The sequence below is a fragment of the Myotis lucifugus genome, unplaced genomic scaffold, assembly GCF_000147115.1.
Source record: "Myotis lucifugus unplaced genomic scaffold, Myoluc2.0 scaffold_6, whole genome shotgun sequence".
In the NCBI taxonomy this organism is placed as follows: Eukaryota; Metazoa; Chordata; class Mammalia; order Chiroptera; family Vespertilionidae; genus Myotis; species Myotis lucifugus.
The window spans coordinates 3,576,024-3,602,202 of NW_005871054.1; the positions used below are offsets into that span (position 1 = coordinate 3,576,024).

The 26,179-nt window shown below is 46.0% G+C and overlaps 1 protein-coding gene across 5 annotated transcripts in view; it reads left to right on the plus strand.

Moving 5' to 3' along the window:
- BCL11A (B cell CLL/lymphoma 11A) overlaps positions 1 to 26,179 on the plus strand; it is a 99,220-nt gene that overhangs the window by 67,793 nt on the left and 5,248 nt on the right. For 2 of the 5 annotated variants that reach the window (XM_006083309.3, XM_014447060.2), the window contains exons 3-4: positions 15,352 to 15,453; positions 21,058 to 22,800. In XM_006083309.3, the coding sequence (XP_006083371.1) occupies positions 15,352 to 15,453; positions 21,058 to 22,800 (1,845 nt within the window). Of the gene's footprint in view, positions 1 to 15,351; positions 15,454 to 21,057; positions 25,836 to 26,179 lie in introns of those variants that run through there. The other 3 variants (XM_006083306.3, XM_006083310.3, XM_023746614.1) reach the window with 3 other exon arrangements.

A 26,179-nucleotide genomic window follows, 5' to 3' on the forward strand; every position in this document is an offset into this window, starting at 1 on the left:
CCGGTTAGTGACCGGATTTTGCAGATTTTTCTGAGGGTTTTTTATTTCCGGGAGGAGCTCTAAATAAGAGAAAAGTTGTTGACAAAGCCCCCTCCCCCGTGGTAAGTGTCCGGGGGCAGTTAATCTTTACTTTTAAAAAGTTTTTGATTTTTAACAGAAGCTATAAAGGGACTCCCCTTTAATGGTTCAGTTTTGGGGGGGGGGGGGCAGGGAAGCACACCCCACACCCCCCCCCCCAAAACAAGAAAGAAATGAAGGAAGAACAATAAGAAAATAGTGGGAGAATGAAAGGATAGCCTCGTTCTAGCGCTTCCGGCAAATGCTGAGACCCCCATCTCTGATTTCTTGCTTTGCTGCTGGTCAGTTTCGTTACTGTAATCTGTGTCTGCTAATACGCCAGCTCGTTCATTTGATGATTCCCGGAGACCAGCATCCTCCGTGAGTTATTTCTGACCATAGAGCGTTCCACAGGGCCCGAGTTGTTGAAAGCAGCTCCCCACACTGTAACAACTTGAAACTTGCCATCAAAACCCATGATAGAGACAATCGATCTGGGTTCTACCTTGGATGGAGAAACAGGCTGGGGGCTGAAGCAGATAGAAGACGTTTCCCGGGACCTGCCTGAGATTGCTTGGGTTTTGTTGGAGCCCAGGCCTCCCGACCATGTTCAGGGCTCTCTGCGCAGGGAGGGCTGGGGAATTTGCGTCCTGGTTTGAGGCATTGATTTAAACCAGTTTTCAAAGGCCTGAGCCAAGCTGATCACTTGTGCGTCTTCCTTTCTGTGTGCCCCGCACCCCACCCCCCAACATTTCTCCAGCAGGGGTGCATATTGGAGGGGAAAGGGCTGTAAACTTGATGGTTGCCCAGCATCGTTGGGGACGTGCAGCATCAGGAGCCACGCTTCTCTTGCCCGTGTTGATCCTCCCCAAACTACCCACCCTGCCCGTGCAATTATTCATGGGAAGTGAGATAATATAAATCACGCTGCCTGATTCTTCTCAAACAGCTCACAAAGTAATCACAGGCTGAAGTGCAGGTCTTCTTGCAGTGCCTTTATCAGTAAATCAGATTTTGAGCATTTATCAGCAAAAGTTAGATTTAAGCATCGTTCCTGTAACGTTTGAAAGGAAGATTTGTTTCGGCGGGGACTCTGCCAATCAGTGATCTTCCTGCTTGACTCTGCTATCAATTATTGCTGCAATTATTTGTCTAGTTGGACATTTAAAATGTCATCAGAAAGAGATGATTACATATTCTAGAAAGCAAGGCACTGTGTAATCAGATGAACTGAACCCAGTTGAGTGTAGCGTGGTACCAACTTGTCCTTCCAAGGAGAATTCTCGTGCTACCCCCAAAGCAGCAGCCTTCTGCCCGGTTTTCAGGATGCCGACCTTAACCTTGGGACGCAGTGTGCAGCGGGGTCGGTGATGCTCAGTTATGGGAAACTTTCCAAGTCTGAAAATGGAATTGCTCCTCAGATGCACGAGAAGTGCATTTTGGTTATCTCATTCAATTCATCTGCAAATCTATAAATAAGAAGTCCCTCTATTTTTCTTATTTCCTGTGGATTTAAATGCCAAATCCCGAGTTGTTGCAAAGTTGTCACATGCCCCTTTTCCCTCTCTCCGTGCCTGGTGCCCAGGATCTAAGCAGTGGCGGTAGAAATTACAACTGTTTGGAAGCCAAGAAACAGCTCCATTTCTCACTTTCCTCCAATTCCGGATATTCTCGGCCCCACTCCATCTCTCCGCCTGCTCCCCACACACCTCCTCCACTGCACACCCTCCTTCTGTCCACGATCAGGAAACAAATACAGCTCCACTTTTTTTTTTCCTATGGAGGAAAAGAAACCACAACCTGAATAAACAACACAGAAATGCCAACCAAACTAAACTCCAGGTAGAACAGTCCCCAATGTTCCAAATGTGTAGAAATCCCCCCAGCACCAGTCTGTTCCCACCCTGATGAGCAGGGATGTTTGAGTTGAAAGTGCAGCCAAGCTCTCAGCTGGGAAACATTAGTCCATTTGCATTCTTTTGACACAAAGGTTAGAATGGACACTAGAGGTTCAGGAGACATTCACTCAATCTAGATCAGCGGTTCTCAACCTGTGGGTCGCGACCCCTTTGTGGGTGGAACGACCCTTTCACAGGGGTCGCCTAAGACCATCGGAAAACACATATATAATTACATATTGTTTTTTGTGATTAATCACTATGCTTTAATTATGTCCAATTTGTAACAATGAAAATACATCCTGCATATCAGATATTTACATTATGATTCATAACAGTAGCAAAATTACAGTTATGAAGTAGCAGCGAAAATAATTTTATGGTTGGGGGTCACCACAACATGAGGCACTGTATTAAAGGGTCGTGGCATTAGGAAGGTTGAGAACCACTGATCTAGATGGATTTCATGAGTTCGGGAATTTTCTGTGGCGCTGGCTGTCTGGCCAGGCTTTTCCCAATTCACTTCCTACCATAACAGAAAAGTTCATTGGGAGTCTGTTAGGAAACTAATCTTACCTGTGGGGAAAAAACACACCAAACAAACCAGCACCTTTTAAAATACTAGAGCCTCGAAGTGTGTGTGCTGGGAGAGAGAAAGGTGTACGGGGTGGAACATAAAAAAAAAAAAAAGAAAAAAAGAAAGAAAGAAAAAAAAAGACTTAAAAAATCACAACCCATTAGCTTGGAGAAGAAACACTGTCTCAGCTGCAGTCACTCTTGGCCAGGAGCAGGCTGGGGCAACCCTGTCACCTTCGTCCCCTCTCCTCCAACAGCTGTGCTCAGGGACCCTTGTCTTGCCTGGGTCTCCTGCCAGGCCCTGCAGCTTGTGGCCTGGGTGGCTTCAGTTCCAGGCCGGGGTGGCCCGGGTCAGCTGACCACACTGCCCTGTTGGGGAGCAGAAATTGCTTTGACCCTTGACAGCAGGTTGTCCGCTTGTGGTGGGTGAGGTGTAGTGTGTTAAAACCACAGAGCAGAGGTGCGAAGGGCCCTGGGGAGACAGAGAGGAGGCCCTGGGTTCTGGCTGCTGTTGCTTTTCCGGGGATCCCTCTCCCAGTTTTGTTTTCAGGGTACATGTGTCTCTCTCTTCACTCCCTCCAGCGTGCCCCGAGCGGAGTTGTCTCCTAAGCCCATGTGGTTTCACGTCCCTGGGCCCTTGCCAGCCCCTGGGCTGGGGAGCCCCGGCCTCGCAGAACACACCAGGGCTCTGCATTCCTTCTCCTCGGGGGGGCCCCGCTGGCTGTGCCCGGATCTGGTGCAGCTCCGGTGATGAGGTGTGGGTGGCTCAGGTGTTCTGCGTCTGAGGCAGGGAGGCAGGTGAGATCAGCCAGCCAGCTTTTACTGACCCTTCCATGGACAGCTTCCTAGCCTCATTTTAAAGCCTTTTTAGTGTAGCAAAACTATGGGTTATGAACAGGATTATCATAATGGAAGGACTTCATGCTATTCTTTTTCTTGGGGCATAAAAATAGGGGTGCCGTAGGGGGTAAGAAGAGAGGAAAGTGTGTGTGTGTGTGTGTGTGTGTGTGTGTGTGTGTGTGTGGTAGGGTTTACTAAAAAAAATTTGAGAGAGGAGAGGAAAGGGACCCAGACTAGGTAGGTAATTGGGACCAATTCATCAGAAGACGTGAGGAAATTTGACATCTAGTAATTACACAGCATTTGGGAAGTGAATTGTTAACCTGATTGTCCATAACAACCATTGAGTAAATATACAGTTACAGAGTGCCCAAATTGTACAGTGAACCGATGGGCCGGCAGCCACCTTCAAGGGGCTGTCATCATGCCTTGGGTCAAGGCTGACCCGGAGGCTCCTTGGTGAGTGAATCATCTACCGAAGAGCCCTCATGGCTTCAGGAAGGGAAGGTTCCCCTGGCCACAGCCGGCTCCCTGGCCGCTCCTTCCGGCCAGCCGGGTCATTTAGAACAAACAGCCTCCCACAGGAAGGAGAGTCCACCCAGCAGCCTCAATTTCTCAGTATTTACTGACAGCTTTTCTTTGCCTAGAGGGGTGCTGGGCGATGAGAAGTAGACAATACAATCTTGGTTCTCAGAAGGCGTGGACTTCAGCTGGGGGCCAGTGCTGGTGGGATACATGATGATACCGGGACCCCTGGACCCAAATGTCGTGGAGAGCGGGGGACAGAGAGCGGCGTATCCTTGCCGTCCTATCCATTGTCTAGCCAGGGGCCTTCGTGCCCCTGCCCCCCTGAGCTTCAGTGCCCCCGTAATCTCAGTGGGGCCTCCTCCCGGGGAAGTCCACAGCCTGCTCCTCACTGGAGGAGCCGCCCTCGTGTCAGCCAAGAGCCGCAGGCCATAAATGCAAAGTATGGTTTAACAAAAGCAGCTTTTGAGTAAGAAAGCCGAGCGGAGTTGTCCCAACCTGTCAACTTTAGATTTCTTTCCTCCTCTCCATAAATCAAAAAACGGTTGGTGGAAGGGAGGGACAGAAGCGTTTCATTTTCTGATTTTGTAATAAAATAAAATAAAATCAAAAGAACCGGTCCCACGCTGATACCTTACATGCCAGGTTGCAGCCTGAGGCAAATTTTTGTGGCCATGTAATAAGCCTCTTTAAAATGGTGACAGACCCTTGACTCTTTGCCTTGAGTTAGGCTGATAAAAGACATTTTATTGCATTAGAGCCGGGGCAGGCGTACAGGACGGTTCTTGCCTGGTCGGCCTCTTTGAAACGGTGTCAGCCCTGCTGTCCACACTCCCCACTGCCTGACAGGGTTTGAGCGCGAAGGCGGCGGAGATCTGTGGGCCGGTGACAGACGGGGCTTTCTACCCAGCAGTCGAAAGTTGAGGTTCTGGAAGCAAAAAGATTTCAGCCCGAGGGGCTTGTTAGGGAGAGTGGAGTGTCTCCTGTTCCTGGTAGACGTAAGAGATCTTGATTGAAGAATCTCATTGAATCTTAGGGGCATTCAAAATGAAAAATGATCCTGGGGTCTCCTCTGTAGTGTGGGGTTCCTTCACCCCCCCCTTAATGCCTGTGGAGAAGGAAAAGAGGTATTGTGTACCCATTGCACAGAGGGGCCAGGCCTCCATGAGCTGAGCTCCCAGGGGACCTGTCCAGTGTGTAGACAGGAGCTGAGATGGTGCGCTCTTGGTTTGAGGAGATTTGGGGGGAGAGGGTGTCTGATAGCTTTGGGTGTCACCCCCATTGAATCAACAGAATTAGTAAACCCGAGAACAGCCGGCAGCACCCATTCTGTGGCTGGATTGGGGCCTCTTGAGTGATTACGGATTATACATGTGGGCATTTCTTTTTTATTCAGGAAATTCTTTCCAGGTTGGTAAGTGGTATAAATGAAGGATTTGAAATTGGGTAAAAAGCCAGGAAAATAACTATGAAGCCAAGAAAATAGGCCTTGAATAAATAGGCTATGTCTGCCTCGCCTTTGTTCTGTGGGACTGTGTCTGAGAGGTTAGGGCTGAGGCCCGAGCAGGGCTGCTGTGTGTCGGGGTGTGTGTGTGTGTGTGTGTGTGTGTGTGTGTGTGTGTGTATGTGTGTGTGTGTGTTCGAGTGCTGAGGGACTGAGGAGAAGGGGGGGGGGCAGAAGCAGGAGTGTGTGGGCGGGCAGAGGCCTGTTTTCTGAAAGAAGGACTTGCTACCTTGGGACAAGGCCTGGCCTCCCAGCACCAGAACCCTCCGTGATTCAATCTCACCTCAGGCGAGAGGGCAGCCTAGTTTTGTTCCTGAAGAAAAGTCAGAGCCTGACCTGCTAGACCATTTTTTTAAAAGTGTGTAGAGCTTTGAAGCCTTAAATTAGTTCTCATAATTTCTGAGCAGCTCTGTGTTAGCCATAGGACATAATAGGTTTTCATTCTGGAAAATGTCCAGTTCTAGTTCTGAGAATCTCTTGGCCAAGCTGGTCCGTCACAGAACGTTAGGCCGGTAGAGTGTGCCTTCCCACTTCCCCAAACACACACACACACACACACACACACACCACGTTATAGTCCCAGGAAGGCAAGTGAGTGTCTGTAAGACTAGTGCCTGGGCAGCACCGTTTGCCCTGACCCACCTCCAGGGAGACCTGAGGTGAGTGGTGAGGAGGGGCAAAGCAGGTGGGCAGGACTCTCTGAGTGCCCGCCCTGCCCTCAGGACCCCTGTAGGACGACCCTGAGACCTTCCATTTTCCTGGCTGGGGAGGTGAGGGTAACACCTGACCTTACCCCAGAGGATGGCTGTGGGGCCAGATGTGAGGGAAAGGCTCTCAGAAGCAGATGAAGCCTCCACAGACGCCAGGGCAGACTTCCTTAGGAAGGGCCAGACGTGGAGGCCCGACACAGCCTTCCCGGGGCTGCCCGCTCTTCTGGGCCTTTTTCCATGGAAGGGTTTGCTCAGGCCATTCCTGGGAGAAAAGAGCAGAAAACTCTAGCTTGCAGGGTGGCAGTGCTCCTGGGCCTGCTCCCATCTTCCAACCATGCCTCCCCGTCCCTGTCCCTCTAGCAGCACCCGTATCCCCACCCAGCCCATGTCCTCCTCCACCAAGAACACCCGAAAACATCAAGGGTATCTTTGTGTACGTGCTAAGCTTGGCTTCCTGGAGCTTATTGTGACATTTTCTCGAGACTGATGAAAATGGTGATAGAGAGGCATACATTACATTTGCTGTGAGTTGACACCGATAAAAAGGCTCGGGGTGGCCTCTTCAGAGGAATTTGGGAGTTGCACGTTCTGTTGGCTTTGATAGACAAGCCCTTCGCTGCCCTGGCTGGTGTTATCAGAACTAAACGTTTGCTAAGCAAATGGTCAGTCTCATGGGATCCATCTTGACAGCCCAAACGCGAAAGGCATCTAATAACACTTAAATCAGAAGCTCGGGTGGTTTTCCAAGCTTCCCAGGTGCCTGGGACTATGATTTTCCACCCTTCTCTTCATTTCTCAGGTCGGGTAGAGAGGTGTGAGTGGAGTCTTTGAACATCTGTGTGAGGCTGGACAGTTGGGGTGAGAAAATGCACCCAGGGCAGCTTCTTTCATCCCTCACCTCCTCTTCTCACCACAAAGGGGTTGCAGGTGAGCCCCACCTTAAGAAAGCCCAGCACACACAAATCTCACCAATGGAAACTGATCAATTAGAGGGTGATTTTTCACATTACAGAAAGATTGTTAACTTTTCAAAAGGTTTCGCCACAGGGTTTCTTTAAATGGTGAGCTCCCCCACTGAATTTAAAGTGTTTGTTTACAGATCATTAACTACTTGACAGAGAGGTTGGGGAGGGGGTGGAGGAGGAAGCTCTTCAAAGGTAAGATCTTAGAAGCCCTGCCAATTTTCGATGAGCCTGGAAGGGTGATGAAACGTCTCTGAAATTATGTCGGTTAGCAAATGGGATTCACTTTACAGAAACCCAGCCTACCCATGGCTTTCCAGGAACCCTTTGCGTTGGTCGAGGGCAGGGACCACAGAACCCTGGGGCCTTGCCTCCCTGGTGTGAAGTGGCCGGGCGAGAACCCTGGCTTTTTCTAGAGTCCTGCTTGTGCCCTCGTGAGCAGTGGGTGTGAGGCTCTGGCATGCGGCCGAGCTTCGCCACTGGCCTTCTGGCACATACAGCAGAGACCTTTTCCCTTGACATTTAGCCTGAGTTTGTGGGAACTTTCTTCCTGGTTCTCTCTGACTTTCAGCCTCTTTGGCTCAGGACCCACTTAGGTTTCCTCTTTGACGCTGAGACAGGTGAGCTTTGCAAGACTGTGCCCCAGAGGTTTACACTAACTCTAAGAATGAACCTGGGGCAGAACCCAGCCCACACAGGTCTGTAGATTCCTCCTGGTCCCTGCAAGGCACAAAGGGTACAAGCCCATCCAGGCCGGCTTCTGGCAAGGCCCGTAGTAGGTCCCTTAACTGCGTCCAAGTCTCCCGCCCTAAATCTTCTCTCAAGGAGACTGCAGCTGGTGTGGGGAACAGGAAGGAGAAGTCATACACATCAGCCAGTCTTTTCTTTTTAAAGATGAGAAAGCTTAGAGCCAGAAAGGGGAAGAGACTTACTGAAGGTCACGTACAGTGGTGAGTGGCGGAGTTGGGCCCGAAGAACCTAGATTTCTGACTTCGTTCCAGCAGAGGAATGAGTCCCTCGCATCCTAAAGGAAGAAAAGAATCTGAAGAGAGGGTCTGTGGGGCTCACAGAGGAATGCACTGGGCAAGGGCATCTTTAGAAGGTAGTTTCCAAATCCCCCAAATAACCTGAAAACTACCTCAGGAAGAGGCAAGCCTGTACACACACAGACACAAACACAAACACAAGTGCGCGCGCACACACACACATGCACACCTTACCATACACAAATACAATCCTCAAATAAGGACTCAGCAGGAGTCAGGTGGCCCCACTCCCTGTGGAGAAGAGGAGAGAGAAGGAAGAGGGAGATTTTGGAGGGACGGTCACATTGATGATTGAAGAGACAAAGCAGTATAGGAAAATCCCCACATTTCTTGTACAGTCATTTGTTGAAAATGTGTCAGCAAGTACAAGCCCATCTTAAACTGGCAATGATACATCTGAAATAGATTATTTAAGCTGGGGAGGCAGGATTGCAAAGAATGTGGCTATCAACACTTGTTGGTCTGACTTGAGGGCTAGAACACAGTGGCGTCTGCCTTGGGAGACCACCCACCACTCATCAGGGGAAGAAAGTCAAGGCAGGGAAACAAAGGAGGGCAGGTGAACTTGCACCGAGCTTCACATGCCTGTGTCCCTAAGAAAACGCGGTGTTTGAACATAGGAACTGGGGAAAGCTGAAGACTCCACAGAAGTCCTCGGAGGGCCATTTAGGTGACCATATCCTCTGTTGTCAACCGAATGAATCAATGCACCATAGTTTGATTTAAATGTCACTATACCCCCTGGGCCCCACTTGCTTTGCACACACTTTGGGCTCAGCTTCTGTCTGGGCGTCCATACCTGTGTTTTCTTTTGTCTAGAAAGTCCTTCCTCTTGGCTCTCCAGGCCTGGCTCCTAAGTTACTTCTTCCCTAACTCCACTGTCCTCTCTTCCAAATGGAGGCCATTTTTCTTCCTTTGAATTTCCTTAGCAGTTTATCTGTACGTCTCTGATGACACACTGCCTACGCTGGAATAGAACCAGTTCTGTCCTGGCCTTCTCTTCTCTACTATAGATGAAGGCTCCTGGAGTCTGGGTCTGCGTTTTCTTTGTGCTGACCAGAGGCTAGCCTACTTTTTGGGCATTATAGGCATTTGGTAAATAGTTGTTGAATGTATGTATGAAAGAATGAATGAATGAATGAAATGTGTCTTGGGTACATACGTTTTGCTTAGTGAAGCACACAGTTAAACCAAGCCAAAAAAAAAACTGTCCTAAGACAATTTGTCTTTTTAATGCAGCTGCCCTTCCAGTCTCCTCAATAAGTTCCATCATTCTAAGGCAAAAGCATAATGTGTAATAAAAATTTATCTAATTCACGATCAAGCGAAAATACTTTGGGCCCAGAGCCAAAGAATATTATTGGAGTGAACTTTTTTCAACACCCTAAATTTAACCAGCTGGAATTCTTTTTTTAAGTACCATCCTATTCAACCTTTTGAAATGAAGGATTTGCCTTTTAGTGGGAAATCTGCATTTCAACACAAAGATGGAACACATTGTCTCTGGCTTAGTTATTCTTCAGAAAAGCAAGCTCTTTTTTTTTGGAATTATATGCTTTGCTTATGTTAAAGACACAGATTGCAGAAAATTTTGTTTAGGCCTGACAGATTGGTGGCGTGCATTTTTTGCATTTTTACAGATAAAGGGGCATGAAAGATGTCATCTCTCCAGCTCCCTACTCATAGAGTTAATGCATCGGGTGAGAACTCTTCCAAGGTGAAGTTAGTAACGTGCTGTTTAGATAATCAGGGCTCTGAGGATAGAATTGGTCAAAAAAGAAAATGAGTTTTTAAATGAGTGATTGATGAAATTCAAGTCACTAATGAAATGTCGAGGAATGTAAGAACCGTGACCAAGTTTCAGCAAAGAAAACTGTAGTGTGGTGTATCTAGAACTCTCCCTTGCTTTCATTTGTACACGATATACTTTTTTAAAGAGCATCACAATTTGGCAAACCCTTAGCTGGTCAAAAAGCAGTGATGGGAAAAAGCTCATGGAAATGTTCATTTCTAGAACAAAAGGGAAAGTGATTTAGACAATATTGGAAGGTTAATTAAGAAGTCTATTAGCAGTGGTAAAGCTGGCACATTTCAGTTTAGATCGACATGACTCAAGGTATAGGCATAGCTCACGTTCGCTCTATAAGACTCTGAGAAGTCACAGAATCTGAGAGAGGGGAGCTGATGTCTATTGTATCTGTTATCGTAAACAGAACTCGAAGGATGTTCTGTGGATTTGCCTCTAGCTCAGACTAGCTGCACTACTGTTTTTTGTTTGACTTGGATCCAGTAATATTGAACAAACTGGAATTGGTTCTTTCAGGGAACTTTACAAACTTCCTGGATGCATTTTAAGTGTAGTCTACAAGTTGGTTGCTGGCTGGGTGGGGAGGAGACTTGAGAATCTTGGAGCTGGAAGGGGCCGTAAGGGTCCTTTATTTTGGCCTGTCACCAATATAGAGATCCCTCCCTATCATGGTGGGTTGTCATCCTTTCCCTTCTTGAATACCCAACGTGGTAAGTAGGTTACAGTTTCAGAAGGTGGCCATTCCTCTTGGGGACAGCTTGACTTCTTTTGTGCCCTGTCTCATTGGAAAAACAGGGATGTTATCTAAAAATATATGTTTGAGAAAAAAAAATATATGCATACATATGCATTTTTAAAAAGAATAGTTTATTGATTTTTCTTTTTAGAGAGAGAGAGAGAGGAAGGGAGAAGAGAGAAACATCAATGTGAGAGTGCAACATTGATGGGCTTCCTCCTGCACACTCCCTACTGGGGACCAAACCCTCAACCCAGGCATGTGCCCTGACCGGGAATCAAACCAGCAGCCTCTTGGTGCACAGGACAATACCAAACAACTGAGCCACACTGGTCAGGGTCACACATATACATTTTAATGGACAGCAAACATCTATAGTCCTAGAGAGGCCTGGGGTTTTAATTCCTGATAGAAGTTGGGCACCCAGGGCAGTCATTGTGTATTGGAAATGATGCTTTGTGCGTAGCGGTTTGGGCACATTTGTATATCAGCAGTATCCCTTGCTAATTAGTAGACAATGATGTGGATGTACTACACACCTACATTAGTGTCAGAAAGAAATAGTATGTCTATAGTAAAGAGATCTTTGAGATGTTGTCGATGAAACCGAAAACTTGATTTAGTGACCTTAAGTTCCAGGAACATCCAACTGGTTTACAGTGCATCAAAAGTTGGTATTTACTGTGTATAGAAATGTAGAAGGACCAAAGTGTCACATTAAATCAAAATCCTTGCCAATTTGTTGCATATTTTTAATGAAACCTGAAAAATAAGGTTCTTCTTTTTTTTTTTTAATTCAAACATAAGGAAACATTGCAGTGTAACAATGCATAAGGCATATCTGAGGCCCCAAGTGGAGGTGGTGGGTCTGGAGAGACCTTTATGAAACAGAACAGGTTAAAACACCTTTCACCAGAGGAATCGAGGCACTTAAAAGGTTGATTCAGAAAAGGGCCATGTGTCACCTTTGAGTGTCCAGTTCTAGCTCCAGCCATACAGTGTGCCACAGCTGCATCCCCAACATGTCAGCTTTTATGGGGGCAGTGAGGACACCACCTGCCTGACATGAGCTGGTTTGGATGTTGTCTTATGCAAAGAGTGTTCCTACTTGCTGAAGAGGCAGGGCCTGTTTCCTGTCCTGGTCAGTGAGGGAGAGGAGAGCCTTGGATTCCACATGCAGAGAGCCTTAGGGATCTCCCAGGCTTGCTCTACTTCTGACTATCCCAGTCCTAAACGAGGAGGTTTCCAGCTAGAAGGGAGGACAGCCTCACAGACTAGGGATCTCTGCCAGGGGAACATCAGAGCTTCCAGCCTCCGTGCCTCCCCTACCTGAAGGTGGCACTTGTTAAACTGGATTGTGCAGCTGAATCGCCTGGAGGGCTTGTTGCATGCGGATGGCTGCCCCCTGACCCTGCACCCTGTTTCTGATTGGGTAGGTTTGAGTGGGGACTGAGGATGTGCATTTCCAACAAATTCCAGGCGATGCTGATACTGGGCCTGGGCTTTTGCTGTGAGAACCTCTGCCCTAAGCGTACCACCAAGGACATAAAGAGAGCACAGCTGCATCACCCACTTCCCAGCCAGTCACCCGAGCCCATCTCTCCCTGGGGAGAATGAAAGTGCAGGTGGGAGAAGAGGCCTTCGACCAGGGGTGGTCTGGGAAGGCAGAGCTGCACGTTGAGTCTGATGCGTAGAAGCATTAAAATATATGTTCTAATGTGAGACTTTGCTTTGCCTAAACTGTGATGAAACAATTGAAAGCATCATAGCAAGAAGTTGAACCCTAGGGAAGCTATTAACAGTTGAGCATTTGCAGTCCCTGTGGGAATGTCGCTTCTACTTACAAGGAGAGCGCTGCGGGCGTGTCCAGCGGGAGCGGGCAGTCAGCTGGGGTCCGCACCGCCTTTGCTTTGACACTCTTCCTGGAGGAAGAGAAGCTCAAGGATGAGTCTGTCTTATAAGGAAGATGTCGATGGCTTGCCAGGCCAGTAGGAATGGTTTGTTCCTCTTCAGCTGGCGAATTCTGCAGGGGAACAGAGGCAGAGGGTGAAAACAGTGGGGCAAGCCAAGAGTCGCAGGAAGCAGATCAGGTGCTATTTTCCAATTTTGAAACCAAGTCAGTTCACTTGGACCTTTTGAAAGGCCCACTCGATACCTCTGGGCTGGACTCTCCCCCAAGAGGTTAAAAGAGTTTGTTTCTCCTATTGGGTCAGGAGAAGGAGAGTCCTCCTCACGGCGCTTCTTGGTCAGTGAAGACCAGGGCAGGACCGGCGGAGGGGAGGTGGTGATGGATATCCCAGGAGAGAGCACTGGACGTGGAGTCGGAAGGCTAATTCTGATCCTCACTTTGTGTCTAACCATCAATATAGCTGCGGGCCAGTCATTTAATTTCTTAAGGCTTTAGTTTCCCCATCTGTAAAATGAAGGCATAGACTCCTGGCAGGGTCGCTCAGTGGTTGGAGCATCGTCCCATGCACCAAAAGTTTGCAAGTTCTATTCCTGGTCAGGCTGTGTATGGGAGGCAACCCATTGATGTTTCTCTCTCACATTGATGTTTCTTTCTCTCTCTTTTTCCCTCTTCCTCTCTCTCTAAAAATCAATAAAGAAATATATCATTGGGTGAGGATAAAAAAAAAGGCATAGATTTGATGAACTCTTAGTTTTTTTACAACTCAAAAAAGCAAAAACCGACGGGGCGGGGGGAAGGGGACATATGTAATACTTTCAACAATAAAGATTAAAAAAAAAAACAAGAACAAAAAACCAAACCAAACCATGGTACCAGAAACTCAGCACTCCCCTGGATGAGCCCTCATGGTGCCACATGGCCTGGTGCTGTGGAGAACTGGGCCAGGCTGCTTCCCTGAAGGTCAGCGTACTCAGGGCCACCAGGTTTGTGGACAGATTTGCCAACCAGAGACACACGCAGGTGGCCAGGCCTGGATCTGGTTAACAGTTGTCCCATTTCTTGCTGGAGGCCATTTGAGGCACCCAGGGGTCTCTTCCCAGAGTGAGTGGCAGGGAATTTGAAATTAGACTCTGCCTGTCTAATTTCCTTACAAGGTCCAAGTACCTGGTTGCATTTTTATACAAGTGCAACAATGAATTCTCAGATTTCTCGTCGAAAAAACACTATGACTAAATCTGTAGGTAATTCTACCCCATACTCTCAATTCATTTAACATAAGTGGTCAGATGAAGACATACTTCTTTTCTGAGTCCAGGCTTCCTACTTTAGCTGGTTCATTCTGTGGTGTTTACTTTGTTTGGGGTCAGAGAGGAGGACGTGCCTCTATAGCTGGTCTTGGGCTGGGTGGAGGCTCCCCAGCAGCCTCCCTTTGCAGTCCTGGTAGCAACAGATTTGTGCCGTTTGGGGAAGAGCTTCCATGAGCCCCATGCCATTGTTACCCACCAGGTCCTCATGAAAGGAAACCTTGTGCCGACTGCCCTGGCTGTTCTTGGTAATATGATCTATGTAAGGAGAACAGGATGTATTTTACACTGGAGACCTGCTGTCCTAGAGTATAACAACACTTTTAAGTGCTCTTAATATTAAGCTAATGGAAAACATACTCTGTTTACTCACCATCAAAGTCTGTTTTTCTTCTCTCTTGCCTCCCCCAATCATCACACACTGCAAACCTCTAGAACACATTGAGCATCTCTTGCTCCATTTGTCCTCCACCCTGCCTCAAGGTTGACCTCTGCATGCTTGGTTAGCTCAAGGTGGCCTTGGAAAAGCTAGGAACTTCCCACACAAACCATATAATCCCCAGGTTGCACAAACCAAATATTTCCTTTCTCACAAAAATTTCACTACTAGAAATGCTTGATTTACTGCTAGATTTATGTTTATTAGTGTGAGAAGTCATTTTTTCCTCGCCAGAGTGCGACAAAGTGCGGTGGAATGGAGAAGGTGGGTCGCTTTTTCTGGGTGCCACTACATTGGAATGTTGCTTCTCTCCCCGTCGTTTAATGGGAGGGTTCCTTATGCTCATGGTGAGAACTCACCAAAGTTATTTTAATTCCAAAAGTCTGATCTTAATTCTCCACTATCTTGTACGGTATGGGGTACTCCACTGATAGAAGTTCTGGAGTGTGGCTCAACTAAGTCCTCAAGTGCCTAAGGTTTCCCGATCAGCCAAGGTGCTGTCATAAACACAGCATGGGACGAGGGGCATTGGGACAGGGAAGGCAGCGTGGGACTCTGCCTGAGAAGGAATGATTCACAAACCCACTCATTTCCTAGCAGCATATTGTTTTTTCCTTGGGCTTGTCTGTAAAGTAAATGTATGCACGTAAACCAGCCTTGCAGATAAATCCCCTATTTTACCAGCCTACCCACACATTACCAATTTTCCCTTGCTATTTATATACATCTTATTACAAAACAATCATCAAGCAATAACCAACAAATAAATAAATGAAAGAACCACCCCCAATACAAAAAGAAAAAGAAAAAAGAACAAAGAACCTCAGAAACCTCTTTCCTTTTGTCAAAAAGACCAAAATTAAACCAAACCGTGGGAAATAACTTTTCACTGTTTTTGGATACAGGTGTTGGTCCTGCTATCTGCAAGGCTGTTGCAATGATGTTCACCTATTTTATTGGGGTGGAAATGTGATATTCTGTGGTTTTCGATGCACATTGTTCATAGCTTCCGTGCTTGATTCTGGGTTTCTTTCACAGATAAACTTCTGCACTGGAGGGGCCTCTCCTCCCCTCGTTCTGCACACGGAGCTCTAATCCCCACGCCCGGGATGAGTGCAGAATATGGCCCGCAGGGTATTTGTAAGTTGAGCATTATTTCTTCTACAAATGTCCATGTGTGTAGACATGGGAGTTTCTGGAAATTACCCTTACGTTTTAAGCACTGAAAGGAGTTACTTCCAAAATAGATTGGCATCCGCACATGTATTATTCCATTACTCACTTGGCACCCAGTCCCCCTCTCACTCCACTCAGTTCTTCCCTCCCCTTTTTTCTTTCCTTCCATACTGAGGGCACGGAGCTGACGGCAGCGCGTCCCTGTGGGTCTCCTCCCCAGGGTCCTGTCTGGCTCCATGGCTGGTGACTGCACACAGCCTGTGTGGTCAGAGCCCATTTTATTGCTAGATATTCGCTCCCATGGCCTCATTTAAGATTGAATTATTCCATGGCATACATTTTTAGCAGAGGCCGGAACCAAAGGGAGTCAGTTTAGAGTTACTCCAAAGTTATTCTCATGCATGTTACATATGCATTTACATGTGTATTTAAACATGGTGTATTTTTATATATACGTGGTGCATTATATATGTGCATACATATGTAATTTCTACTTGTTTTTTTCCTAGTTTTAGGGAAAAATGCACAGCATTGTTGCCAAAATTCAAAGATACCACCACCACTACCATCACCACCACCACCACCACCATCACCACCACCATAGCCACCACCACCACCACCACCACCACCACCACCACCACCACCACCATCACCACCATCACAACCATCACCACCACAACCACCAGCCACTACTTGTTCAAGCCAAATTTTATAGTGGAGAACTTCCTGTGAAATTTAGATTTGTATGTTCATAAAAATGTTTTTTGAAAGATACTGTTTTAGAAAGTAATACAGTTTGCTTCTCTGTGTAGGAATAAATGGTATGAATCATGCATGACTAAAAAGTTGGCGGGGGGGGGGCGGGGGGGGGAAGGTGGGGAAGGCTGATTCTACCCGAGACACACAAAAAAGCAGGTTCAAGATAAAAAGAAGTTTGATATCTAACTTCTATTTAAGGAAAGTATTTTCATTTTGAAAGTAAATGAAAAATAGCCTGCTGTGGAAAGAAAAAAAGAAAGGGAAAGTGTCATGGAAGAGAATACTGGAAGAGCAAGAAGCAGGAGTAGAAGCTGTATAGGGGGCTGGTTTTCAGATGGGAGGTAAACTAGACCTGTGAATGGTGTCTGCAGGGCATGGCATGCACCCTGGGACCAAATTCAAAGCCAGTTGTTTATTTTTGTTAACTCCTAGGTAATCCTAGGTAACAAAGAGTTATTGTGTGAATTTCACAAGCCCTTGGGTCCTGAGGGCTGGGTGGTGCAGGGGTTAAAAGCACCCCCCCCCCCCCCCACACACACACACACACATACACACCAAGCTGGGCCTAAGCCTGGTTAGATCACAGATTGCAGAGCTTAGGGGGTTGGACTCATGGTTTCGAGTCCCTACATGCTGACTGGGTGCTGGGTGGGGAGAGCTCTCCTTGTTTGGCTGTGGGTGCTTGGGGCCCCACACTTGGCTGTGGGAACAGAGCCACCTTGGAGGGAAGGGGAAGGAAGGGAAGTGGGGCAGCAGAGCGGAGGGTGGGGCTGAGTAGCCAAGGGCTGTTGGCCTTGGAATCTGTTTAGTTCTCTCTCTTCCACTTGATCCTCCCAAGGGCAGGGAGTCTGATTTGAGGGGTGGGAAACTAAGAGCCTGATATGGAAGAACCCCGGGTCTTCCTTGCTTGCTGCAAAGGGAGGGTGCCTAGGTTGCTGGTGCTCATGCTGGCAGGGCCAGTTTAGGAGTGACCAGAACAAGGTATGTGGAAGTGGGTGGTGGGGTTCCAGAAAGCTCTAGCACCAAACTGACCCCCACCCCACTCAGCTGCCTGAGCCAGGCTTTCAGAGCACTAGGCACTTGTGGCCTCTCTGCTGGTGGGCACAGTCACAGTCCTTAAAACAGCCCCCTCCTGCTTTCCTCTATCCTGGCCCCCACCTTGGCCTGGGGTAAGACCTGGATTCTGGATTCTGGATTCCGACTTTCCCCTGGATTCCCTTCTGGGTGTTTGATGTGGTTAGTCATCATGCTAGGTAGCCAGTCAAGCCTGGTAGTAATGAAGACTCACATTCACGTTCATTCATGTTGGACCTGATAGTTTACAGAGGGCTTTTATATCCGTCTGTCATTTGAGCCTCACAATTCTTTAAGGTGCTATTTTTATGTTCATTTTACAGATAGGAAACCCCAGGCTGTCCCAGAGCCAGGAGCTAGTGTACAGTAGAGCCAGGGGCCAGCTCTCTTGTTCTTCTAAATCCTGAGGCTTTGATCATGTGACTTTTTAATCACCTGACAAACTAGAAATGGGGTCATTCCTTCCCATACAATAAAAAGAAATAAAACATAAAAAGAAATAAAATAAAAGCCAGTAGGTGAGCTCATAGCTCATTTTAACTGTTTTGATGCCCCGAGTTCCTGTGCATGGGGCCAGGTCTCAGTTTATTGCTCTAAATCAAAACAATCCCCAGGATTGCCCAATGAGGCTCTCAAATTGAGAAGTTGATTTTCATCAGAGTAAATGAAGAATATTATTACATTTTACAAGTCAATAAATCAATGTAGCCCTAATTTTGCCACGCAGGAAATCAATTCTGGTCTTTCTAAACCATCAAAGATGTTATGAACAAAGTAATTTCACAAATTATGGCAAGTAACACATTTATTGATGACTGCAGTTTAGGAATTTAGAATCTGTGAGCACTGTAATATAATATGGTGCACGGGCATGAGCTGAGTGAAATACAGATTATGTGGGGAAGCCGTAATGCATCATTTGCTATTAGTGGACTGGTAATAATTACCAGTTTCAAAGCAGCTCTTTTCATGTAATCTTTAGTCTCAATCGTAACAGCCCTTCTCATTGACATTATGATTACACTAGCTGCCCTCGTGATCTAGAATATCTAGTTGATGGGAATACTAAAACGCAGTAGCGAAAACTGTATGTTGTATGCTCATTAGAAGATAAAATGCCATTTTCTCTGACCTGATGTATGGGAGAGAGGGGAAGGTAACAGCACAGTGTTAACATGATCACAACGCTGGCTCTGAAAGCAAAATTTTAGGAAGCTCAGGGCAGCAAAACAAAATGGGCTTTTCTCAGTGAAGCCTTTTTGATAGGATACAGAGGGGGGCTTCTTGAAGTAGTGCTATACAGATCTCGGCGTTTATCAGTGGCCACGTTCATGGCACAGGGGTCCAAGTGCTGGGTTTCAATAGAATAGTGTAAGGTAAAATATGGTTTTAAGGCTTTTGGAGCGATGAAAGTGTTAAGGACTTGCTTCAGCTGACAAATCCTCTATTTTACTTACCCAATTCAGATTGTCAGGCTAAATGTATGATAATAACATGGAGTCCTAGAGAGGCAAAGGAGAAAGCCACAGAGGGTCACCGTAGTTGGAACCAGATCGGGTATTTTTTCCTATCTGTTTAGGACCCAAGTAAAAAAAAAATTATGAAAATACTCTCAATGATGCTTTTTATTTCCCTTTGAAGAGAGGAGGCAAACAAAAATAGGCAGATAATGTGATACTAATGTCAGCGTTTTCTTTCAAAATCTTTCTGCCTTTTTTTCTCCCTCCACATTAGGCAAATGTTTAAAACCTAATTTTGGTATCTTATCATCTAATCTTGTTAAAGAGATTTACCCAGGAGTGGGATATAGTGAGTGAGATTATAAATGCATTGTAAAGTAAATGGCAAGGTCAGGGCAGGGAGTCCATTATTCAGACAAGTGCTTGTGCGAAGGCTGGCTTGTTTTGGAACAGGAGTGTGTGGGGCTTCTGAGAAGACCCGGCCAAGCTTTTCTTTCTGACTTGCTAAATGGAGGAATCATAATTGATTAATTCCTCATTCCCACCCTAGCCCATGTATGAATTTTTTTCCTTATTAAGAAGCTACTAGCCAATGCTTTCAGGAACTCCTCTGGCCCCTCTTTGAAGAGAGGGGCTAAAGTTTGTTCTTTCTCCTTTGTGTTTTATACACTGTCTTTTTTGGAATCCCTGGGAAATTTTCTTTTTTTCTCCTCCTGTCTTTTGCCCACCAACATGTGTGCCCTCTTTAATACTGCAGTTGACTGGTAAACTGTTAGTTACTCCCTTGGCGTGTATATGTTGTTGTTGTTGTTTTTAAATTTAGCTATCTCCAAAAATGAATGATCGTGAAGTCAAGCTGGCCCCTTTTTGCCAAAGTGGCATTTACCACTCTCGGGTTCTTTTCAACGAGAGAGAAATAATGTGACTTAAGCAGGGCCCCTCTCCAGACGGCTTGGCTACTAGCCAAAGAGTTGACTAGCTGAACTGTGTCTTTCTGTTTCTTTCTCAACTGGAGCTGAGGCTCAGCCGAGGGCGCAGGATGTTGTACAATTTGGTTCACGTTGTTAGCCTCTCAAAATAATGAGGAGGAGGATAGTGTAGCATTTCTCAGCCTGCTGCTGGTCATGGTGCTGGCTGCTTTAACTGTTATTAAACTAGGATGCGGTGTCTGCGTAAGTTGGCACCAGCCTCTCCCCCTAACTCTAGGCTTGCATTTGTTTGACGGGGGCACAACTCCTCAAGGTTTGACATGGCCTTTTGTTTAAAACCGAATTAAATTGATCTTTTGAGATTTTTTTCACAACATCCCTTGAGATAAAAAAAAATGAGAGTCCTCCTGGGGCACTGTGGAATCAGAATTGGGACTCACTGACCCTCACGCAGGCTGGGATGTGAGAATGTTGCGAGTCTCTCTTCCATGGAATTATTTTTGAGAACCTTCTCATTTTTTAATAATATCAACAATTAGTGCATTTCAGGCTAAGATTAAAAGCATCTCTGGGGCCACAGAGAATTGTCATGAGTTGACCTTCTCTTTTTTGATATCTCCATGAAATGATTGCCTGTTTAGAAAGTTCACCTGCCACCCAGGGGGGAGTGAGAACGATGGGATTTAGGGAGCAGGAAAGTTTCCCGTAGGTCATCTTGTCCAAGTCCCTCACTTAACAAATGAGAAAACGGGCACGAGGTGAAATGGCTTCCCCAAACCACAGCTGGTGACAGACTGGAAAGTTCAGAAGACGTTGCTAAGGTTCTCTAGACTGTAGGGATTGAATTGGTCTAGATCAGTGGTTCTCAACCTTCCTAAGGCTGCGACCCTTTAATACAGTTCCTCATGTTGTGGTGACCCCCAATTTCATTGTTACAAATTGAACATAATTAAAGCATAGTGATTAATCACAAAAACAATATGTAATTATATATATGTGTTTTCCGATGGTCTTAGGTGACCCCTGTGAAAGGGCCGTTCTACCCTCAAAGGGGTAGTGACCCACAGGTTGAGAACCGCTGGTCTAGATTTTTCTGCTTTGGCGCTGGTCTAGATTTTTCTGCTTTGGAGACTAGATTTAAAATTCCTAGAACTGAGTTAAATGGCAGGAAGACTGATTCGACAAGTATTTAGTATTGGGCACCAACCACTGGATATGCCAGGAGGGTTGAGGCCTTGGGATTGGGAGCTGGGGGCAGGGAAGGCTGGAGGTGGAACATAAATAAGCGATTGCTGATACCCTCCTCGGTGATTAAACATTGATGTTGGTGTTGTATTATTTTGCAGGTAAAGATGAGCCCAGCAGCTACACATGTACAACTTGCAAACAGCCATTCACCAGTGCATGGTTTCTCTTGCAACACGCACAGAACACTCATGGATTAAGAATCTACTTAGAAAGCGAACACGGAAGTCCCCTGACCCCGCGGGTTGGTATCCCTTCAGGACTAGGTGCAGAATGTCCTTCCCAGCCACCTCTCCATGGGATCCATATTGCAGACAATAACCCCTTTAACCTGCTAAGAATACCAGGATCAGTATCCAGAGAGGCTTCCGGCCTGGCAGAAGGGCGCTTTCCACCCACTCCCCCCCTGTTTAGTCCACCACCGAGACATCACTTGGACCCCCACCGCATAGAGCGCCTGGGGGCGGAAGAGATGGCCCTGGCCACCCATCACCCGAGTGCCTTTGACAGGGTGCTGCGGTTGAACCCAATGGCTATGGAGCCTCCCGCCATGGATTTCTCTAGGAGACTTAGAGAGCTGGCAGGGAACACGTCTAGCCCACCGCTGTCCCCAGGCCGGCCCAGCCCTATGCAAAGGTTACTGCAACCATTCCAGCCAGGTAGCAAGCCGCCCTTCCTGGCGACGCCCCCCCTCCCTCCTCTGCAGTCCGCCCCTCCTCCCTCCCAGCCCCCGGTCAAGTCCAAGTCATGCGAGTTCTGCGGCAAGACGTTCAAATTTCAGAGCAACCTGGTGGTGCACCGGCGCAGCCACACGGGCGAGAAGCCCTACAAGTGCAACCTGTGCGACCACGCGTGCACGCAGGCCAGCAAGCTGAAGCGCCACATGAAGACGCACATGCACAAGTCGTCCCCCATGACGGTCAAGTCCGACGACGGCCTCTCCACCGCCAGCTCCCCGGAACCTGGCACCAGCGACCTGGTGGGCAGTGCGAGCAGCGCGCTCAAGTCCGTGGTGGCCAAGTTCAAGAGCGAGAATGACCCCGGCCTGATCCCGGAGAACGGGGACGAGGAGGAAGAGGAGGACGACGAGGAAGAGGAAGAAGAGGAGGAAGAGGAGGAGGAGGAGCTGACCGAGAGCGAGAGGGTGGACTACGGCTTCGGGCTGAGCCTGGAGGCGGCGCGCCACCACGAGAACAGCTCGCGGGGCGCCGTGGTGGGCGTGGGCGACGAGGGCCGGGCCCTGCCCGACGTCATGCAGGGCATGGTGCTCAGCTCTATGCAGCACTTCAGCGAGGCCTTCCACCAGGTCCTGGGCGAGAAGCATAAGCGTGGCCACCTGGCCGAGGCCGAGGGCCACAGGGACACTTGTGACGAAGACTCGGTGGCCGGCGAGTCGGACCGCATAGACGATGGCACTGTTAACGGCCGCGGCTGCTCCCCGGGCGAGTCGGCCTCCGGGGGCCTGTCCAAAAAGCTGCTGCTGGGCAGCCCCAGCTCGCTGAGCCCCTTCTCCAAGCGCATCAAGCTCGAGAAGGAGTTCGACCTGCCCCCAGCCGCGATGCCCAACACCGAGAACGTGTATTCGCAGTGGCTCGCTGGCTACGCGGCCTCCAGGCAGCTCAAAGATCCCTTCCTTAGCTTCGGAGACTCCAGACAATCGCCTTTCGCCTCCTCGTCTGAGCACTCCTCGGAGAACGGGAGCTTGCGCTTCTCCACGCCACCCGGGGAGCTGGACGGAGGGATCTCGGGGCGCAGCGGCACGGGAAGTGGAGGGAGCACGCCCCATATTAGTGGTCCGGGCCCGGGCAGGCCCAGCTCAAAAGAGGGCAGACGCAGCGACACTTGTGAGTACTGTGGGAAAGTCTTCAAGAACTGTAGCAATCTCACTGTCCACAGGAGAAGCCACACGGGCGAAAGGCCTTATAAATGCGAGCTGTGCAACTATGCCTGTGCCCAGAGTAGCAAGCTCACCAGGCACATGAAAACGCATGGCCAGGTGGGGAAGGACGTTTACAAATGTGAAATTTGTAAGATGCCTTTTAGCGTGTACAGTACCCTGGAGAAACACATGAAAAAATGGCACAGTGATCGAGTGTTGAATAATGATATAAAAACTGAATAGAGGTATATTAATACCCCCCCCCTCACTCCCACTTGACACCTCCTTTTTTCATCACCCCCTTCCCCATCGCCCTCCAGCCCCACTCCCAGTAGGATTTTTTTTCTAGTCCCATGTGATTTAAACAAGCAAGCAAGCAAGCAAACAAACAGAAGTAACGGAAGCTAAGAATATGAGAGTGCTTGTCACCAGCACACCTATTTTTTTTTTCTTTTTCTTTTTTCTTTTTCTTTTTTTCCTTTATGTTCTCACCGTTTGAATGCATGATCTGTATGGGGCAATACTATTGCATTTTACGCAAACTTTGAGCCTTTCTCTTGTGCAATAATTTACATGTTGTGTATGTTTTTTTTTTTTTAAACTTAGACAGCATGTATGGTATGTAATGGCTATTTTAAATTGTCCCCGATTCGTTGTTGAGCAAAAATGTTGCTGTTTCCAGTTCCGTTCTGAGAGAAAAAGAGAGAGAGAGAGAGAAAAAGACCATGCTGCATACATTCTGTAATACATATCATGTACAGTTTTATTTTATAATGTGAGGAGGAAAAACAGTCTTTGGATTAACCCTCTATAGACAGAATAGGTAGTGCTGACAGAAAATCTCTATGAGCTAAATGTCTGTCTCTAAAGGGTTAAATGTATTAATTGGAGAGGGAAAAAAAGGCCTTGAATTGACAAATTAACAGAAAAACAAAACAAGTTTATTCTATCATTTGGTTTTAAAATATGAGTGCCTTGGATCTATTAAAACCACGTTGATGGTTCTTTCTACTTGTAATAAACTTGTAGCTTAATTCAGCATTGGGTGAGGTAATAAACCTTAGGACCTAACATATAATTCTTTCTTGTATTTCTCACAACAATGGCTACCTAAAAATATGACCCATTATGTCCTAGTTAATCATCATTTTCCCTTTAGTTTAATCTTGTAAGCAAAACTGATTATACCAGTATAAAAGCTATTTTGCTCCTGGTGAGAGCTTAAAAGAAATGGGCTGTTTTGCCCAAAGTTTTTGTTTTGTTTTGTTTTGTTTTGTTTTTTTAAATGATGATTACATTGAATGTGTAATGTGCAAAGCCCTGGAATATAATTAAATACACGAGTAAGGAATTCATTTCATGAAGATACTTGTTTTAAATAATGTCTTTTAAAAAAAATTCTGGCCCCAGAAGAAATAGATCCAGATCCACTTGGTTGTCAAAAGGACAATCACACAATAAACTTCAAGACCTCGTATACCATATTAAAAAGAAGAGGCTGACCATAAGGTTTGACAGAGGATAACAGAGGGGAAAAAAAGTGATTTATTAGCACAATGTGGTACTATTTGCCATTTTAAACTAGAACAGGTGTATAAGCTAATATTGATACAATGATGATTATGAATTCTTAAGATGCGTTGAAATGTGACATTCTTAAAAAAGAAGAGAAAGAGTTTTAAGAGTAGCAGTATATATGTCTGTGCTCCCTAAAAGTTGTACTTCATTTCTTTTCCATACACTGTGTGCTATTTGTGTTAACATGGAAGAGGACTCATTGTTTTTATTTTATTTTTAAATTTTTTCTTTCTTTTTTATTAAGCTAGCATCTGCCCCAGTTGGTGTTCAAATAGCACTTGACTCTGCCTGTAATATCTGTATCTTTTCTCTAATCAGAGATACAGAGGTTGAGTATAAAATAAAACTGCTCAGATAGGACAATTACGTGCACTGTACAATTTTCCCAGTTTACAGGTCTATACTTAAGGGAAAAGTTACAAGAATGCTGAAAAAAAATAAAATTGAACACAATCTCATTGATGAGCATTTTTTAGAAAACTAAAAAAAAAAAAAAACCTTTGCCAGCCATTTACTTGACTAATGAGCTTACTTACTTGGACTCAACATTGCAAGCGCTGTGAATGGAAAACAGAATACACTTAACATAGAAATGAATGATTGCTTTCGCTTCTACAGTGCAAGGATTTTTTTTGTACAAAACTTTTTTAAATATAAATGTTAAGAAAAAAATTTTTAAAAAACACTTCATTATGTTTAGGGGGGACTGCATTTTAGGGTTCTATTGTCTTGGTGGTGTTACAAGACTTGTTATCCATTTAAAAATGGTAGTGGAAATTCTATGCCTTGGATACACACCGCTCTTCAGGTTGTAAAAAAAACAAACAAACATACATTGGGGAAAGGTTTAAGATTATATAGTACTTAAATATAGGAAAATGCACACTCATGTTGATTCCTATGCTAAAACACATTTATGGTCTTTTTTCTGTATTTCTAGAATGGTATTTGAATTAAATGTTCATCTAGTGTTAGGCACTATAGTATTTATATTGAAGCTTGTATTTTTAACTGTTGCTTGTTCTCTTAAAAGGTATCAGTGTACCTTTTCTGGTAGTGGAAAAAAAAAAGACAGGCTGCCACAGTATATTTTTTTAATTTGGCAGGATAATATAGTACAAATTATTTGTATGCTTCAAAAAAAAAAAAGAGAGAGAGAAAAACAAAAAAGTGTGACATTGTACAAATGAGAAGCCATATAATGGCCGTTTGGGGGAGCCTGCTAGAATGTCACACAGATGGCTGTCATAGGGGTTGTACATATCCTTTTTTGTTCCTTTTTCCTGCTGCCATACTGTATGCAGTACTGCAAGCTAATAACGTTGGTTTGTTATGTAGTGTGCTTTTTGTCCCTTTCCTTCTATCACCCTTACATTCCAGCATCTTATCTTCATATGCAGTAAAAGAAAGAAAGAAAAAAAAAGGAAAAAAAAAACACCCCACAATGTTTTGCAGTTTTTTTCATTGCCAAAAACTAAATGGTGCTTTATATTTAGATTGGAAAGAATTTCATATGCAAAGCATATTAAAGAGAAAGCCCGCTTTAGTCAATACTTTTTTGTAAATGGCAATGCAGAATATTTTGTTATTGGCCTTTTCTATTCCTGTAATGAAAGCTGTTTGTCGTAACTTGAAATTTTATCTTTTACTATGGGAGTCACTATTTATTATTGCTTATGTGCCCTGTTCAAAACAGAGGCACTTAATTAGATCTTTTATTTTTCTTTGTTTTTATTTTTTTTTATTTGGATGACCAAAGGTCATTA